This window comes from Raphanus sativus, chromosome 8 (genome assembly GCF_000801105.2).
Source record: "Raphanus sativus cultivar WK10039 chromosome 8, ASM80110v3, whole genome shotgun sequence".
NCBI classification, from domain to species: Eukaryota; Viridiplantae; Streptophyta; class Magnoliopsida; order Brassicales; family Brassicaceae; genus Raphanus; species Raphanus sativus.
In genome coordinates, this window is record NC_079518.1 from 12252424 (window position 1) to 12271467 (window position 19044).

General features: G+C 39.1%; 3 protein-coding genes across 4 annotated transcripts; 1 reads left to right on the forward strand and 2 right to left on the reverse strand.

Annotated features, from left to right (window-relative positions):
* Positions 1-6771: 6771 nt before the first annotated feature.
* On the reverse strand, positions 6772-7476 carry LOC130498977 (uncharacterized). Its single transcript, XM_056992849.1, has 2 exons — positions 7413-7476; positions 6772-7364 (listed from the first exon to the last, which is right to left on the reverse strand). Exons 1-2 carry the CDS (start codon positions 7474-7476, stop codon positions 6772-6774), a joined length of 657 nt encoding a protein of 218 aa, XP_056848829.1.
* Positions 7477-10924: 3448 nt separating this feature from the next.
* On the forward strand, positions 10925-12407 carry LOC108834013 (uncharacterized). Its single transcript, XM_018607377.2, has one exon. It carries the CDS (start codon positions 11293-11295, stop codon positions 12202-12204), a length of 912 nt encoding a protein of 303 aa, XP_018462879.1. The 5' UTR covers positions 10925-11292; the 3' UTR covers positions 12205-12407.
* A 388-nt stretch (positions 12408-12795) lies between these two features.
* On the reverse strand, positions 12796-14324 carry LOC108859448 (ethylene-responsive transcription factor RAP2-2-like). Of its 2 annotated transcripts, none has more exons than XM_056991630.1 (2): positions 13993-14324; positions 12796-13404 (listed from the first exon to the last, which is right to left on the reverse strand). In XM_056991630.1, the coding sequence occupies exons 1-2, from the start codon at positions 14053-14055 to the stop codon at positions 12853-12855; spliced, it is 615 nt and encodes a 204-aa protein (XP_056847610.1). In that variant the 5' UTR covers positions 14056-14324; the 3' UTR covers positions 12796-12852. The 2 variants fall into 2 exon arrangements, 1 of the variants encoding a protein (XP_056847610.1); XR_001950483.2 differs by having other exon boundaries at positions 12860-13404; positions 13957-14324.
* Positions 14325-19044: the final 4720 nt, after the last annotated feature.

A 19044-nucleotide genomic window follows, 5' to 3' on the forward strand; every position in this document is an offset into this window, starting at 1 on the left:
ATTTGTCAATCAAAAAAATATTTTTCAAGCAAATCAATCAAAATAAAAGAAAAACTTTTATTAATGCTATGAAATTTGAATGACAAATTATATTTAAAACAAAACACCAAATCATAAGTATGAAATCAGAATGTCAAAAGGCTTAAACAATAGCCGGCCAGTCCATAATAACATCTTGGACGTGGCTCACATTTGGTTCTCTATTCAATGAATAAACCAATCTCATCATCTATATGAGTCCATTCTTTTCTTAGCTTCTTCAGCATCACCGTATATCATCTCACATTGATACTCGGCACTTTTCTCCATAACATAGTCGAGTTTGTCGAGGTTGACTTTCCTTTTCGGCTTCTTTTCCTCAAGAGCTGAAAGGTATGAGAGAAGGTTGTAATAGGTTATGTAACCTTTAGCCTTCTGTGATAAAAACACTTCCTTTGAATGGATCGTGTCACGAGTCTTGCTTAACAAGTCATAGTTTGTTATCACTTCACCACATAGTTTAAGACTATAGGTGATTCTCATAAGATCAAAGTGATAGTCATCCACGGATTCATAATCCTGGAACCTCAGAGCCTTCCATTCTTTCATGGACTCATCTAGTAATGGCTCGAAGAACATGGTGTTCAATCTCGACCAGAGATCGTAAGGATCGTTGATGTAGCTGCACTCATCATACAGATCCTTCACAAGATGCTTTCTCATTATCAAAACAGCTCTACTCCTTTCATATGCAAGGGTATCATTACCGTATTTGATACACTTCCCAAGTCTTTTAGACTTTAAATCGGCTGAAGTGTTCATCGCCCAATCAAGGTAATTGTCTCCATTGAGATCAAGGGCTGGGTAATCCGAGTGATGGAGTCTCGACATCTGAATCATATTAAAATGATTTGTGTTAGTACATACAATTTCTGATGCCATTGGCTATCCAAGAAATAAAAAGCACTCGGCCAGTATGTAAACAATAAACCATACGACTTGTGTGTATGATCAATTCCTTTAGGCCACTCATGATCACACGGCCATCTTTGTGTGATCAATGCCTTACGGCTATTATTCAATCAGGATCACACGGCCTGCAAACAAATAAGAGGGCCACACGGTCAGTTTGCATTCTTTTAGAAATTTATTTTTCTCATAACTCATCCATCTCTTAATCAACTTGTTTGATTTATAAATCCCTTGAAAATAGTGGGATGGACAAGTGCATGGTCTAGCCATACCATATTGTATGCTACATCGACCCATGCGGTTTAATGGTCTAGTAGTACCATTCGGTACACTTCCTCGACCAAATAAAACGGATTGTGATTTAGCTACACTGTGGTGCGCATCATCCATCACCGGTGATTGTGGATCACCGTGGATCATCGAGGATCACCGTGGATCACCTTGGATCACTGATCATCGTAGATCATCGCGGATCATCGAGGATCATCATGGATCATAGATCAACGCGGATCATCGTGGATGATCACCGTGAATCATGGGTGAAAAATCTAGTTGCACCTGAAGGTGAACATCATCGACCATTGATTTTGTTTTATGGTCTAATCGTACTTAAGAGTACGTATCATCGACCTTTACTTCATATGGTCTAGTCATACCTATTGGTATGCATCATTGACCTAAAAGAAAATCATGGTCTAGCCACACTATGGTGTGCATCATCGACCAAAAGATGTGGAAAACATTAACCTTATGTTTTGTTTGGACATATAGCGTGTCATCCTTAAAGGGGTATCACTTGTTGTCCATACAAAACGAAAGTCATGTAATCACATGCTTTATATTTTAGGGTTTATGGTTTCTTAAAATCGGATTTAAACTTTAAGGATTAGGGTTTAAAATTCAAATCTGATTTTAGGATTAGGTTAAACATTGACCTTAAGTTTTGTTTGGACATATAGCGTGTCATCCTTAAAGGGGTATCACTTGTTGTTCATACAAAACTAAAGTCATGTAAAACTATTAAGGGTTTAGGGTTTTGATTTTAAAATAAAACAAGAACTAAAATCAACCAAATCGCAAAACCTTTTAAAATCGGATTTAAGATGAAGAGAAGTTTGAAATCCGAATTGCTTGAACCACAAGTAAAGATTAGGGTTCTTGAGATCTTACCTTTAACTTTGCCGATTCTTCTCCTTGGTTCCTTTCTTAGAAACTCTTGATGGTTGATCTTGGAGCTGGATCGTGCTGATAACGTGTTCTAATCCTAGTGTTCTTGTCTTAGAATAGATCGAACTAAAGAGAGAGAGAGAGAGAGAGAGAGAGAGAGAGAGAGAGAGAGAGAGAGAGAGTCGTATGACTTAGAGATGAATGAATTGTTATTATTCCATGAGTAATGAGTTCCTTATATAAGATTACATAGCTTGGAGACAAAGTCTAATAACTTGGAGTAGGGAACAAGTAACTTGGGGTAGGGAACAAGTAACTTGGAGTAGGGAACAAGTAAATCTAGAACATTCCATAATAGACATCACACAATATTCATAACACAATTCTATTTGTTATGTTGGTGTTTAGATTTAAGGTTTATATTTTTTTAGGGATTAGTGATTATGTACTACATTGTTAAATTATCTGTCATAAAAATTATGTTTATGCTATTTGATAATCGTGTACATACATAGTATAATAAATTTAAATCATTTTATACTTTCATTAATATGAACTATATCATTTATAGCATGTTCTATTCTATTTATATAATAGCATTATAGTTACCATCAACAACTCTTACCGTCAACCGTCTTATGAAAAGGAGATAACCGGAAGAAAAATGGAAAAATGATAGGAGATCTAATTATGTCTACATCACTGCCATATTCTTAATTTTTCTTTCAAATTTGGCTATTACACCAATTAGCCCATAAAAACATTATTTTATATAAAAATTTAAATAAACATGAATTTATTTTAGTAAGATAAATATCATCTCTGACAAGAATAATAAATAAATAGTGAAAATAAATAGTGAAAATTAATAAATAGTGAAAATTAATAAATAAACTAAATATCTTTTACACATTTACAAAATTACTCATCTATAGGGTGTTGGAATGAAAAACTTTATAGAAATGGAGAAAGTATTTTAAGTGTTTGAAGAGAAAGAAACTTTACGAAGAAGAAAGCTTTTTATAACTTTGAAGAAGATTTTTTATTACTTAGATGGTCTTTACAAACTTGGATTGATACAAAATGAGAGGAGAGTGGAGGTATTTATAGCCTCCAAAATACAAAATATCTTACATATTTTAATTCTAAATCTAGAGAATTCTAACATAATATCTAGATTATTTTATTCAATTATCTAGATAAATTCTATGGAAATATCTAGATTTTTAATCTTAGGAAGGTGGAGGATAATTCTAGAATTTGGACTAAGTTTGGGCTAAACATGATTAGCAAAATATTAGCCCAATACCCAAATCAAGTTCACTTTTCAACACCCCCTCTTAAACTTGATTTGGTTACTCCGAGTAAGCTCCTCATTTTGATAAAATCTTCCCGCTTGAGTGGCTTGGTGAAGATATCAGCTACTTGATCATTTGTCTTCACATACTCCAATTGCACATCCATATTGGTAACACAATTTCTAATGTAATGGTAACGAGTATCGATGTGCTTACTCCGATCATGGAAGACTGGATTCTTTGCCAATGCTATTGCCGACTTGTTATCCACAAAGATCTTCGTTGGCTCCTCTTGTGGTAGACTCAACTCCTTTAGCAGGTTTCTTAACCAGATAGCATGGCAAACACATGAAGTAGCTACCACATACTCCGCTTCACAAGTAGAAAGGGTGACTATTGGTTGCTTCTTTGACATCCATGTAAAAGCGGTTTCTCCAATGAAAAACACGAAGCCACTTGTGCTTTTCCGGTCATCTACATCTCCACCCCAATCGCTATCGCTATATCCAACAAGCTTGTAATCTTCAGAGATAGAGTAGTACAAGCCAAAGTTGATTATACCTTTGATATAGCGTAGGATCCTCTTAGCTGCCTTGAAATGAGTTGTTGTTGGATGCTCCATGTATCGACTCACAACTCCAACTGCGTGTAGGATGTCGGGTCTTGTGCACGTTAGATAGCGTAAGCTTCCAACCAGACTCTTGAAGAGTGTTGGATCCACACTCTCTCCTTCTTCTTCCTTTGATAACTTAACTCCACATTCCATTGGCGTACAAACTGGATTTGAGTCATCCATCTTGAACTTCTTAAGCACCTCTTTTGCATAGCCTTCTTGAGTAATGAAGATTCCATTTTCTTCTTGCTTTACTTCAATGCCAGGGTAGTATGACATCAATCCAATATCAGTCATCTCGAACTCCTTTGTCATCTCCTTCTTGAAATCTTCAAACATAATCGGATTGTTTCCGATGAATATCAGGTCATCCACATACAAGCATGCAATCAATATATCATTGTTTTGTGTTTTGATATAAAGTGCATGCTCATATGGACACTTTATGAAGCTTTTATCCTTGAAGTACTTATCAATCCGAGTGTTCCATGCTCTTGGTGCTTGCTTTAATCCATAAAGCGCTTTCTTCAGCCTTAAGACTTTGTCTTCTTCTCCTGTGACTATGTAGCCTTGTGGTTGCTCAATGTAGACTTCTTCCTCAAGGTCTCCATTTAGGTTGGCTGATTTGACATCCATTTGATGTATCTTCCAACTCTTTTGGGCTGCCAATGAAATGATTAATCGAACCGTTTCTAAGCGAGCAACTGGAGCAAATACCTCATCATAGTCGATCCCGGCTCTTTGACTATAGCCTTTTGCCACCAATCTTGCCTTGTACCTTTCAACTTCTCCTTTAGAATTCTTCTTAGCCTTGTACACCCACTTCACACCGATTGCTTTATGCCCATTTGGAAGTGAAGCTAGCTCCCATGTATCATTCTTTTGTATGGACTTGATTTCTTCATCCATTGCACTTCTCCATGACTTCTTTTCTTGAGCTTCTTCAAAGTTCATAGGCTCGCAATCCGCAAAGAGACAAAATAGAGTGAGATTGTCTTGATTTTCAGTTACCTCGTAGATGTCTTGTAGACTTCTGAAACGTGGAGTTCTTTCACTTGAGCTTTCATCTCCTTGAGAACTTGGTGTTGGTGAAGTTGGTGGTGTAGCGGGCTCTTCTCTCGGCTGTTCCACATTCTCTTCTTCCAAAGACGGAAAGAAGTTGTAGTCTTCATTATTTGATCTCCAATCCCATTCTCCTTCTTCATCAAAGGTGACATTCCGGCTGATAATTGTCTTCTTTGTTTCAGGATTGTAGAGCTTGTAGCCTTTGGAGTTAGCGTCATACCCAATGAAGACATACTTCTCACTTTTATCATCTAGTTTGCTCCGCTTCTCATCTGGAACATGAGCGTGAGCAATACTTCCAAAGACTCTTAGGTGTGAAACACCGGGCTTCCTTCCGCTCCAAGCTTCTTGTGGTGTCTTTCCTAAAACACTCTTTGTTGGCGATCGGTTTGATATATAGACCGCACACGCCACTGCTTCTGCCCACAACTCCTTTGGTAGATTTTTACTCTTGAGCATGCTTCTTGCCATCTCAAGTATTGTCCTATTCTTCCTTTCTACTACTCCATTTTGTTGAGGGGTTCTTGGCACCGTCAACTGTCTTCGGATTCCATTAGCTTCACAATACTTCAGAAACTCCTTGGACATGAATTCTCTTCCTCGATCAGATCTCATGGACTTGATCTTAAGACCACTTTCCTTCTCAACATGGGCTTTAAACTTTTTGAAATTTTCAAACACTTCTGATTTTTGTTTCAAAAAGTAAACCCATGTTTTTCTTGAAAAGTCATCAATAAAGAGAAGGAAATAGTTACTCTTACCAAGTGAACTTGGTTTGATCGGGCCACATACATCTGTATGTATGAGTTCTAGTGGCTTTCTTGCTCTTGTCTCTGACTCCTTTGGAAAACTCATCTTGAATTGCTTTCCAAGTAAACACCCTTCACACACTTGATTTGGATGGTTGATGCAAGGTAATCCTTTCACCATCTCTTTCTTGGAAAGTAGCTCTAAGCTTCCAAAGTTGAGATGCCCAAATCGAAGATGCCAAAGCCAAGAGTCCTCCTTGTAGCACATCTTGAGACATCGTGCAATGTCATTTTGAATGTTTAGGACAAACATTCTATTGCTTGACATTGGCACCTTTGTGATGAGATTATTTTCTTTATCTCTTAAAGAAAGGCTATTATCCTTTAGTCGAATGTCATAACCTTTCTCTAAGAGTTGTCCTAGGCTCAAGATGTTGGTCTTCATGCTTGGAATGTAGTAAACATTGGAAATGAACTGATGATCTCCATTCTTCAAGCGGATGAGAATATTTCCTTTACCTTTCACCTCCATCTTCGATTCATCTCCCAAAGCCACATCGGTTTTCACCGATTCATCGAGCTCCACGAACATGCTTTTATTCCCACACATGTGGTTGCTTGCACCACTATCAAGGTACCACTTGTGAACCTCATTTGGTTCATCCTTCTTGTAAGCCATCAATAGCATTTCTTCTTTACTTCTTTCTTCAACATAGTTGGACTTCTCTTCAACTCTATTGTTGTTTGGAGTTTTGCATTCAGAAGCATAATGTCCAAACCTTCCGCAACTATAGCATTTGATGCTTGATTTATCGTACCTTGATTTTGGATTTCCTCTTCCACGACCTCTTGATGAATTCTCTCCTCTTTGGTTGAAGTTTTCTTCATATGGTCTCCAACCTCGTCCATTTGCACCACGACCACGTCCTCAGAAATGACCACCACCACGTCTCGGATGATTTCGGCCAGCTTCTTCCTTTTGATCAATTCTCATCTTGAGAACTTGTTCCACAATATCTTCTTTCTTCTTCTTCTTTTCTTCATAATCTTGTAGTGATCCAAGAAGTTGCTCCATCGTCATAGTTTCTAAGTCTTTTGTCTCTTCAATCACGGTAACAATGTGCTCGAATTTTGAATCCAATGATCTAAGAACTTTCTCCATAATTCTCACCTCGTCTAACTTCTCACCATTTCTCTTTAGGTTATTAGTAACCGTCAAGACTCTTGAGAAGTAATCTGAGATGAGTTCTCCTTCCTTCATTTGTAATGCTTCAAATTCTCCTCTTAGAGTTTGAAGTCGTACCTTCTTAACTTGTTCCGCTCCCTTGTAAGAAGTCTGAAGCTTCTCCCATGCTTCTTTGGATGTCCTTGCACCAGCAACCTTTTCAAATGTATCTTCATCTAATCCTTGATAGATTAGACAGAGAGCCTTCTTGTCTCTCTTCCTTGAATCTCTCAAACCATCCTTTTGAGTTTGAGATAGACCACCATCATTCTCCGGTTCATTGAAGCCTTTCTCAACTATCTCTCACACATCATGTGCTCCTAAGATAGCCATCATCCTAAGACTCCAATTGTCATAGTTGCTCTTAGTGAGCAATGGAACTTGGAGGAGAACACCATTGTTTGCCATCTTCAAAAGGAACTTGTAGCTCTGATACCACTTTGTTGGAATGAAAAACTTTATAGAAATGGAGAAAGTATTTTAAGTGTTTGAAGAGAAAGAAACTTTATGAAGAAGAAAGCTTTTTATAACTTTGAAGAAGATTTTTTATTACTTAGATGGTCTTTACAAACTTGGATTGATACAAAATGAGAGGAGAGTGGAGGTATTTATAGCCTCCAAAATACAAAATATCTTACATATTTTAATTCTAAATCTAGAGAATTCTAACATAATATCTAGATTATTTTATTCTAATTATCTAGATAATTCTATGGAAATATCTAGATTTTTAATCTTAGGGAGATGGAGGATAATTCTAGAATTTGGACTAAGTTTGGGCTAAACATGATTAGCAAAATATTAGCCCAATACCCAAATCAAGTTCACTTTTCAATATAGGGTTGGTTCAACCCTAGTTCTAGTTTTTATATAAAAAACTAGGGCCGGGCCCGCCCTGCGGGCGGGGTTATTAATCCAAAATAATTTAAATAGATAGAATAAATATTTAATATAAATTTCTATTATTAAATTTGATATATCAGTAGTGACATTTTTCAAATGCTTTATTGGGTTAAAATTATACTATATATGTTATTTATTTGTGCTTATATTATACTGTAAAATTTTTTATCGTGCTTATATTTTACTACTCACAAAAACTGTTAAATTTTTATCGATATTTTGTTAATTCTGATTAAATATTTATAACAGAATACAAATGATAACAAAAACATACGAAAAATAGTTTTCAGAATGCTAATGTTAATTTTAATTTTAATTTTAATAGTTGCATTGTATTTTTAATAACAATTATTAAATATTAAAAGGATGACACTATTTGGTTTTATTAATAGATATAATACATGTCATAGGAATATGCGAATGATCATTTTTTACTTAACTATTTTATGGGTGTAGTATTTCCGTTTTTTTTTTAAATATTACTATTATAAAAGGATTACACTATTTAGTTTTATTAATAGATATAACCCATGACATCGGAATATGCGAATGGTCATTTTAACTTAACTATTTTATGGGTGTAGTATTACTGTTTTTTCTTTAATATTAGTATACTATTACATTTTTGTGCGTTATGATTATGCTTGATTATTTCATGCTGTATGGATTATATTTAATGAGGTTATGTGACGCACCAGCTGTTTTAGTTTTAGTCTTTTCAGCTTTTTTATTGTTGTTTTTTTTCCAAAACGGGTCTGTTTTGTTTTTTTTTCTGTTTAGAGCTCGAGATTTGAACTTAATTGACAAAAACGTGTGTGAATAAGAAGGTTATTTGCCTTTTCATTTGTTTTACGCATGGGATACCAATTTTATGATCCGGAAACTTGAAATATATCGTTACATTGTTCTGTTTGTTTCAAGAGTATAATTATATTTATTGATAACTGTAGTCCATAAACCTATTTCTAGCATCACATTAGGATCTGCTAACTAATTACTTTGAAATAACTAACCACAAAATTATAAGATTTCCTAAATACGAATTTGACCGATATAGAAAGACACATAATACGAAATGTGTCATCATTGACAAACTCATAACATCCACAGAGGAAGTGACGAAGAAAAGGGAAAAAGGAGAAATCCAAAACACAGATATAAAATAAGACACCAAAGTACGTAAAATCCGAAAACATTATTAAAACTCAGAGCATGAAAACATAATTATCGATACTCCATCTCAAGCAACATGCGCCTTCTTATGCGAATTACGAACTGGCTCCTTTCCAGCATTCTTTGATGCCTCACAAACGCCCTTGCCAGATGCAATCTTTCCATGTCCTTTAGGGACATCTAGCGTATCGTCATCCCCTCCCTCCCCTCCCTCCCCTCCCTGAAACAATCAGATTATTATACAACATTCCTAAGTTAATAGAGAAACTTTATAATGCACACATTATTGAGACACGTTGAGTGACTGATGATTAACGGTGAAATTATACCACGTGACTCTAATTTGGAAAGTGTAAGTCTTGCCTTCCATGTCAGCAATGAATGGAGACATCTTAGAGTCCTCAGGGTTGATCCCTTCTTCAGCCTTGAATACAGTCAATCTTACCTATAGAAGAAATTTTTTCCTGCATTTGTTTCCTTATCATAATAAACATGTGTTCATAATAAACATGTGTTCCTGATATTGCGTTGAGTAACAAACGACCTACACAGCATAGCAAAAAAAAATTAAAGGAATGTGATCTTACACAATATCACTTGACATCATACAAAATGGAATAACAGAATACATCCAACCATCTTCGGATTTATGTTCATGGCAACAATCACCTTGGGATCATCAAGCATGCCTTCAAGCCTTTTGTGGAACGAAACAGCTTGACAGTCAAATAGGCTAAGAGTAACAGAGACATCACTGCATATTTTCAGCAGCAACTATTATAACTAAAATAATCAAACAATTTCAGGAAAATCAAGAAGATCTAAAAAAATAAATAAAAAATTACTTTTCCAATTTGACTGTCACCATGACACAATTTTTATCTTCCGGAGGTTGACTCACGGTTCTCTTCACCGCACTGATCTCACCTATGATACCTACAAAATTTGAGATTAATATTAGTATGCTACATGGATAAACCGACATCAATCTATAGAACATATATCCATTATGCCTAAACAGACCAGCTAGATATAAAAATCACGTCCGCATAGGTCTGGTTCCGCAACCAGATTCCTTCTTCAGGCAAGAGATAGAAAAGAGGATGAGTTCGAAGCAGAGAAGCCTACTCACATATTTATACAGATCCGGAGATACGATCGGCGCATTGAAGAATCTGTAGTGGGCGATTGAATCAATTGGAATAAAGACGAAGTCAATACTTTGGCCGTTTTAGTCGGAGAAAAGAATCGCGAGCGTCATGCATCGCCGTCGCAAGAATGGAGAGACGACATGCAAATCGTGGATCAAGCAAAATTAGGATTAGAGGGTTCATTCAACCATCTCGGGCCGAACATAACAACATATCAGAGCCCAATACGCGATAAATGTCGAAAGCCCATCATAACTCACTTTTAAATAAAACGCAGCACAGCTGACGTGTCAACACGGGAGCATCCCAATTTCCAGCCTGAATCTGACGTGGAGGCCTTTAGGAGAGAGTAGGGGTGTACTTTATATATAAAGATAGCTTTGTGTCAACAAAACAATTTTCTTAAATCGATAATATAATAAGATCTCGGTACTAATCAATTATGAACTCATAAAACTTTTTGATAATCTGAACCAACTAACTACCGAACCATCACCATGGTGAGAGATAGAGAGAGGGAAATGAGTTGTATTTTACGCAAAAAACAGACAGACAACAACTGGCATCAAAGGAAAAACCAGTTTAATCTGTTATTATAAGTCTATGCCCCAAAATAAGAAAAAAAAAACAACTGGATATGAGAAAACAAATAGAAAGTCTATTTGATAAGATGAGGCAACCTTTTATGTCTTTACGCGTCATCATCATCCTTACATTGAGATTTCTCTGCTTTTCCTAATCATTACTCCTTAATCTATTTTTTCCTCCCTCTCTCTCTCTCTATCCAGATCTCAAGTCAATTCTCCCAGAGCCTATCTTCTCAATTTGATCTTTATTGTTCATTCTTGGATCTGTCGCAGCAGCCTCAAGAGGATTCATTCACGAAACCTCAGATAGATCTTCGGTACCATTTGGCTAATATGTGAAACATATTTACCATATAATTTGATATTGTTTGTATGTAAAAGTATATTTAGGGGATTGAAGAGAAGCGATCATGTCCTTTAGATCACATTCTACAGGGAGCAGTCAATTTGCAGAGAAGATAACCGATGATCCGGTAACGTATAAGACCGCACAAAGCACCGTGACATGCATGTATCAGACGCATATATCTGGATTTTGGAGGAATGTGACGGTTCTATGGTCCAAGAATCTCATGAACCATTCTCTAACGGTCATGGTCACAAGCGTGGAAGGCGATATGAATTATTGCTGCAAGGTTGACCTTAAGCCGTGGCATTTCTGGAACAAGAAAGGGTACAAGTCTTTTGAGGTCGAAGGAAACCCTGTAGAGGTGTATTGGGATTTCAGGTCTGCGAAATTCACGAGCAGCCCCGAGCCTAGCTCCGACTTCTACGTGGCTCTAGTCGCGGAGGAAGAGGTGGTTTTGTTGGTGGGTGATTACAAGAAGAAGGCTTTCAAGAGAACAAAATCGAGACCCGCTTTGGTCGAGGCTGCCTTGTTTTACAAGAAAGAAAACGTGTTTGGGAAGAAGAGTTTCGCTACGAGGGCTAAGTTTTACGACAGGAAAAAAGAGCACGAGATCAACGTGGAGAGCTCTATCTCCGGGACCAAAGAGCCAGAGATGTGGATAAGTATCGACGGGATTGTGTTGGTACAGGTCAAGAATCTGCAGTGGAAATTCAGAGGGAACCAGACCGTGTTGGTAGATAAACAACCTGTTCAAGTCTTTTGGGATGTGTATGATTGGTTGTTCAGTGCGCCGGGGACAGGACATGGTCTGTTTATATTCAAACCAGGGACCGCAGAAGACAGCGACATGGAAGGAAGTGGTCATGGTGGTGGTGAGAGTGATACGAGCACAGGGAGCAGGTACCATTCGACCAAGAGTGGCTCTTGGCCGCCTGAGTTTTGCCTCTTTCTTTATGCTTGGAAACTTGAATAGTAGTCTATCAAAACGAGAAGCTTTTGTCAAGAAAATGTAATATACGGGTTTGATTGATCTCAAATGGTATCATTATCGCAAATCTTTAGGGTACGATATACAAATCGTAGTCAAGCTTTGGTCTATTCATCTATTGTTGTTTCTTGTGGCTGTAAATCATTCTTACTCTTTCGTTTGTTATTGACAAGTTGACAACATCACAATCATGACTTTCAGTGACAATATTATGCTGTAGGATTAATTGTAATGCTCCAGTTGCAAGTGTTGCACCCTCATAACAATCGTTTCTACCAAAGAGCTTTGTTTTCTTTTTCCATTATCACTGAGCTATGATTTCTTTTCTCTTAATAATATCGAAAATTCAAAACTAAACATTAATCCAAGAGCAAACACAAGAAAATTTTGAAGATATTTTTCCGCCAACGATTGATATACTAATTTAAAATAAAATCCGATTCAGAAAGCTAAGTAGGAGGTACATAATCAATATAAAATATAGCTGAAGGCATCTCATGTTAGCTTGTCTGCCAATTTGTTTGTTGCTCTTTGAATATATTTGATTAAGAAATTGGGGAAAAATTTGGGTTGGACATGAAGCGAGTACTCACAATTTTATATTTAACTAGGTCGGCCCGCCCGTTATGTGAATTATAAAAATAATTTTGAAGCTAAAATATACATATAATAAACATTGCTTGTTTTGTGTTCATAGCAGTACAATGAGTTACTGCCCTGGTCAGAACTGAAATACTGGTATCCACTGTTACCTCCAACATCAAAGAACTGATTATTGTACATCTGAGGTTTCGGTTCCATGAAACTCACATCACTAAAAGAGTTGTTGCAGTACTGACTCACATGTGTTGGCTGCTGAATCAAAGCTGGACTTTGGTTTTGTTTAGCCACCGGCTTCTTCAGATTACTGGTCTTACCAGCAGAGCGTTTCTGGGAGATCACTTTAGCTTTATTGCCACAGATCTTGCGTTCAGCTGCATTGTAAGCTCTTGCTGCTTCCTCGGCGGTGTCGAATGTTCCAAGCCATTCTCGGGAGCCTTTTCTCGGATCACGGATTGCAGCGGTCCGTTTTCCCCAAGGACGCTGCCTAATCCCCCCCCCCCCTGTACTGATTCTTCCTCTTTCTCTTAGCGGACTTCTCAGCTTGTCCACCAGACTATATGGTTTTCTTGCCAGAAACTGGACCTAATGAAGTCATTCACACACAATATCAATCAATCAGATGATAACTCATAAAGCACGGTCGAATACACACACAAACAAAACTGCATCATCTCTTCACCAACAACAACGTGGTAACAAAACCAACAATATCAACCTTTTCCACATATTTTAACAATAATTGACGCTGAAAAACAATATCCAGAAGATCTAACTCATTTCAAAAACTTATAAAATGATCACACATAAAAACAGAAAAGTCAAACCCTTTTACTATTTGACAAACTCTCAAGATGTCTAGAAACAAACAAAGTCCAGTGATCATGTAACATAAGAAAGCTAGAAAGGTTATATCTCTCGTTTCTTTCCCCAGAAACCTTCAAAAGCAATTCAGATCTTAACTTTTGTCTATTGAGCAATAACAATCCAAAAGACAAAGAAAATATGGAGATGAACCTATAACAAATCAATCATCTTTCCTACTGAGACGAAACAAAAAGAAAATTTGAACTTTAAACATTTTACGCATAAAAACACAAACCCCCAATTCAAAAGATTTGAGATTTGAATCAATACCAGTGAGAGGGGAAGAAGCTACGGGCTTGGTTGTACCTGCGGTGAAAACAAAGGGGTTAACATCGGCGAAGACATCATCCTCCTCACAATCATCCACATCGAATTCGTCTTTGCAGTCGAACGAACGACCACAGATTTTACCAATGTGAGATTAGAAAAGCGTATTTATACATGATCTGGCAGACGAACGACGTAAGAGGTTGATTCGTAGTGGGATGGGGATTAAAGACTATTTAAGACACAATCACCGTTACGGAATCTCAACAATCGTTGCGCTGATCGAGAAGAGACGAAGAATACGAAGAAGATCATTGATTAGGTTTCGCAGAGGAAGGTGTCGATGGGCCTCATGTCGAAGAGCAGTTGAGTACCGAGTGTAGAAGCCCAAGCGAAGTCCATCTCGAGAAAACACCCCTTTAAGTGAAACGGTGCGTTTATGACGTGGCAGCGCGGGAGAGCTCATATTTGTGACATGGAATCTGAGCTGGCAGCACCAGGAGGGATTAAAACCCAACTTTATATAAATAGATACTTGATTTTCCTTACACGAATAATAGAATTTTCGGTTTGTAATTGATTTATTAAAGACTAGTACTTATTATCTCAAGTACTTGATCAAAAATGAATTACTTGAAAGTTATTTGTCCGGCTCTATTACTTGCTATTTACGAATATTTGTAAATTATTTATGGGTATTTTTGAGTATTTAAGAACTACTTACTAAATAATATTCTATTAGAAATAGATATGGAAGTTTGCAAATTACTTTAAACAAAATATATGTGCATATTATAAAGAAAAACAGTATGTAATAAGCATTTAATAGATCATGTGAGACGAGCCAAGTACTAAAAAAATATAATGATACTCGATATTTGCATTGGTTTTGCAAATAATAAAAATAATCACAATCTTTATCCGGATTTAATGGTAGACTTACTCATTAATGAGAATTCGAGAACATGGAATATTCAAGCAATTCAGAGTCTGGTTGATCCTGAAGATGTAGAGACTATTCTAAGTATCCCACTCAGCAGGACTCTGGTAATGGATCGGGATGGCTGGCACTTTACTAATAATGGGAGATACACTGTTAAATCGGGCTACCAGATTGAACGAGTGTATCCTGATAGGGAACGAGTCTTACCCCAGTTAGGCCCATCTATCACCTCTTTGAAAGCTTATTGTTGGAAAATACGATGCCCATCAAAAATGAGGCACTTTCTATGGCAAATGTTATCTGGATGCATATCAGTAATGAAGAACCTAAAAGAAAGAGGAATAAAAGGCGATATTATGTGTACTAGATGTGGAGATAAGGAAAAATCAATCAATCATGTCTTCTTTGAATGTCCACCAGCAGCCCAAGTTTGGGCCCTCTCTAGGATTCCATCGAATCCAATGACTTTTCCCTACAACTCATTATTTGCAAATATGGATTATTTATTCGGGAGGACCCCTCCAGTAATTGATGATCATCACTTTGTATGAATATTATGGTATATTTGGAAGGCACGAAATAATAAAGTATTTAGCAATCTGGATATTGATCCACGGGAGACACTTAAGTTAGCCGAAACTGAATCCCGACTTTGGACAGAAGCGCAAGACTCCATTAGCCACAAAGTGGAACCCTCTACTGTTTTAGCGGAACCACAAATTCCAGCTATACCAGGTCGATAGTGTTTCTCGGACAGATCATGGAAGGAAAATGATAGGTTTTCGGGTCAGGGGTGGTGTCATGTCCCAAGTTCTAGATAGAGCCATCCGTATGGACCATGGTGCGAGGACAAGCACCAGCCAGGTCATAAGACCTAAAGGCAAGCGTATCATGGTCCAGAAATGGGGTTAAGTGCACCAGTAAGCTGAGACTTAACCAGAATGGAGGAAAGGTAAGCTCAAAGGAGCTGGACAAGTGTTTTGGTAGCTGGCCGTTGAGGTTTGGAAGCTCGGGCAGCTAAGAAAGGAGTGAGGCAAGCTCACAGTAGCTCAGGCAAGTTTGGGACAGCTCCAGTAGCTGGAGTGGTAGCTCACTCAGCTGGGGAAGCTAGTGACCAGCTCACCTCAGCTAGGCAGAGTGATTGGCTCTTGGACGGTTGGACCGGACCATGAGCGGTTATGGGTCCGGCTCGGTGGTGACATGGTCAGGTGAGACCATGGAGCTTGGCAAGTGAGCTAGGTACTTGGTGAAGTACTGGCAGCTGGAGATCGATCAAGGGGAGCGGTTGGAGGCAGTTGGGAGCGGTTTGGCCGAAGGGATGTGAATGGAACCGTTTGTGTCTTTTCGCCCAAAACCGTGCAGCCGTTCGGTCCAAACTGCTGTCGATGGCATTTCCTATAAATAGGAGACTCTGCCCATCGATTTCAATCACGAAAAACACTAAGCAAACCTCTGCCAAAATTACAACAGAAAAAAGAGAGAAGAGACCGGCGGTGAGAAGTGATCCGAGTGGTGGTCCGGTGTGATTTAGGCGGTGGGAAGATTCAGGCAAGGCTATGGCAGGTGGGCAAAGTGATAAGGATAAGAGGAAGGAATCAGAGAAGGATGGAGGCGCAGAGGAACGCACGCCTAAGGTCAGTGATGCACTCCGGATGGTTATCGCCCAAGACCATGGGTTTATATGGTCTGGCCGATTGAACCATGATGTGTTGGTTGCATCCATTTCTCCTTTTCTCTTTGTCAATCTCTTTCCTACTATATTCTGATGTAGTCTGAGGGTTTAAACCCGCGGACAGACCCCCAAGCCTTGGATTGGTCAGTGTAATCTCTCCATGGCCTTGGTTGGGTAGGTATGGTCCGATCTCATGATTCCTGATGGAGTTATTGGGGTTTGGCGTTTGTAATCTCTTAGTTGGGATTTATAATGAATTATCAAAGTGATAGATTGAATTTCTAACATGGATTTCGAGATGGTTCAATGTGGCCGGTTTGGCGGTTCATGGTCAAGATCTATATGATTGAGGCCGGTTCTGAGGAATCCGCCCTGACCATTCTCTTAGTTTAGATTTATCAGGATTTATCATGAATTTTATTTAGTTTTTGGTCGAGTATTTAGAGTGGTCATATTTGGGACTGAGATGTGATCTAGGGTCCGGAACCATGTACTGTTAGTTCTGATGTTAGGATATCGGTTTATAAATGTATTCATGTGTTGTGGGTTTGGTTTCAGGAACAAGCAGTGATCGTGGTAAAGCCAAGGAGTCTTGAAGACCTGGCCGTGGATGGATGTGTGATGTGTGTATAGTTTAGTTGAACTTATGATAGCCTATTGTGCAACTTGTGTGACATGAATGATTTGTATGGATCACATTGACTTATATATATAAAATGATGTTCCTTTTATGCTTCCGCAATATACTTGTTGTTTATGAACCTCAAATGAAATGAAAATGACTTAGAAACTATTGGACCTAAACCGGCTTAACTACACTTGGACTGGTTGGATCATGGGATCCAGGTTCGGGTCTTACAAGTTGGTATCAGAGCATGCTTGATTCTAGGCTGTTTGGGTTAGGGAAGGTCATCACACATCCGGCTGGGTCTCTTGACATGTTTTGGTTAATGTTTATGTTTGTTTTATTTTGATGTTGTTTGAGGTTTAAAGTTTCTGTCAAGACTAACATTTGGTTTGTGTTTGGTTTTGGATGTGTCCTAAGGGAACTAAGAAGCGGTCTCGGAAGGCTAAGGATGGGGCTGGGGCATCTGGTGCTGGTGATGCATCAGTACCTAACCCAAGTGTGGTGCTGTCGGTTCCACCTACGGGTCGGACCGGAGATGCTGTCTTGACTGAGACCCAAGTTAACCAGACTGAGGTTCAGCTGGACGGAGTGGATGGACAGCTGAATGAGACCGGAAGGCAGCTTGAGGGAGCTGGAAGCCAGCTAGGTGCAGCTAGTGGGCAGCACCAGGATGATCCGGATGGAGAGGCTGAGTCTTCAGAGATTGGTCACCGAGCTGATCCAAACATCATGGCTGATGGGAGGACCGGTCCGGGTGATCAGGCGGCTGAGCCTTCCATGCAAGAGATACTGGCTGCCATTAGGCTAATGGGTAATCAGATGGTAGCCATGACTCAGGTGCTCACCCCAGTGGTAAACTCATCCGTTGGTCAAGCCACACAAGCTCAAGTGAGAGCTGGTGGAAGTGGTGGAGCTGGTGGACGAGTGTTACCAGTAGCTGAAGTGATTGAGCTGGATCCACCATCTGGATCAGCTAAGAAAGTGGATTATCTGAAGGTTCTGGAGCACATATCTCGCCTGGGGACAAAGCACTTTGCTGGAAGTGTTGATCCCATGGAGGCAGATGAGTGGAGAGACCGGTTGGTTAGAAACTTCAAATCAACCCGGTGCCCTGAGGAGTACCAAAGGGACATTGCAGTGCACTTCCTGGAAGGTGATGCACACAACTGGTGGATAGCTTTGGACAAACGTACCAATGGTTCCATTGAGCGCTTTGCTGACTTTGAAGTGGAGTTCAACCACAAGTACTTTCCAGCTGAGGCATGGGACCGTTTGGAGGCTAAGTTCTTGGACTTGGTTCAAGGGCGTAGGGCAGTCAGGGAGTATGAAGAAGAGTTCAACAGGCTCAGGCGCTTTGTGGGAAGGGAGTTGGAGGATGAGGCAGTACAGGTCCGAAGGTTCATCCGCGGCCTTAGGCCTGAACTCAAGACCTACTGCTCAGTCCGGACCTTCTCCAATGTGACTGAACTGGTTGAGAGGATGGCTATGCTGGAGACTAATCTTGCTGAGGAGGCTAAGCACAAAGTGAAGAGTGTGGTGGTGGCTCCTGGGCAAAGTGGTGACCGGAAGAGAAAGAGAGACCAGGCTGAAGAGGGTAAAACCTCAAGTGGTAAGCCTGTGTGCTCTAAGTGTGGTAGAAACCACTATGGGGAGTGCTGGAGAGCCATGGGCGCTTGCACTCGTTGTGGTAAGATGAGACACTTTGCTCGAGAGTGCCCAAATGTGGGAGGTGACCGGACTTGCCATACTTGTGGTCTTAAGGGTCATCTCAAGAAGGACTGTCCAAGACAAGCTGATGGACAGAACAAGAACAGGAGTGGGGGTGGCAGGCCGGATCAGAACCGGGGT

What these genes read in the sequence shown, in the direction of transcription:
- LOC130498977 (XM_056992849.1), bottom strand. Translation starts at nt 7,476, where the DNA reads ATGGCAAACAATGGTGTTCTCCTCCAAGTTCCATTGCTCACTAAGAGC. An exon ending in GAGCAACTATGACAATTGGA is followed by an intron (nt 7,365 to 7,412) that starts GTCTTAGGATGA and finishes TGTGAGAGATAG; the next exon opens with TTGAGAAAGGCTTCAATGAA.
- LOC108834013 (XM_018607377.2), top strand. Translation starts at nt 11,293, where the DNA reads ATGTCCTTTAGATCACATTCTACAGGGAGCAGTCAATTTGCAGAGAAG.
- LOC108859448 (XM_056991630.1), bottom strand. Translation starts at nt 14,055, where the DNA reads ATGTGGATGATTGTGAGGAGGATGATGTCTTCGCCGATGTTAACCCCT. An exon ending in CCCCTTTGTTTTCACCGCAG is followed by an intron (nt 13,405 to 13,992) that starts GTACAACCAAGC and finishes TGACTTCATTAG; the next exon opens with GTCCAGTTTCTGGCAAGAAA.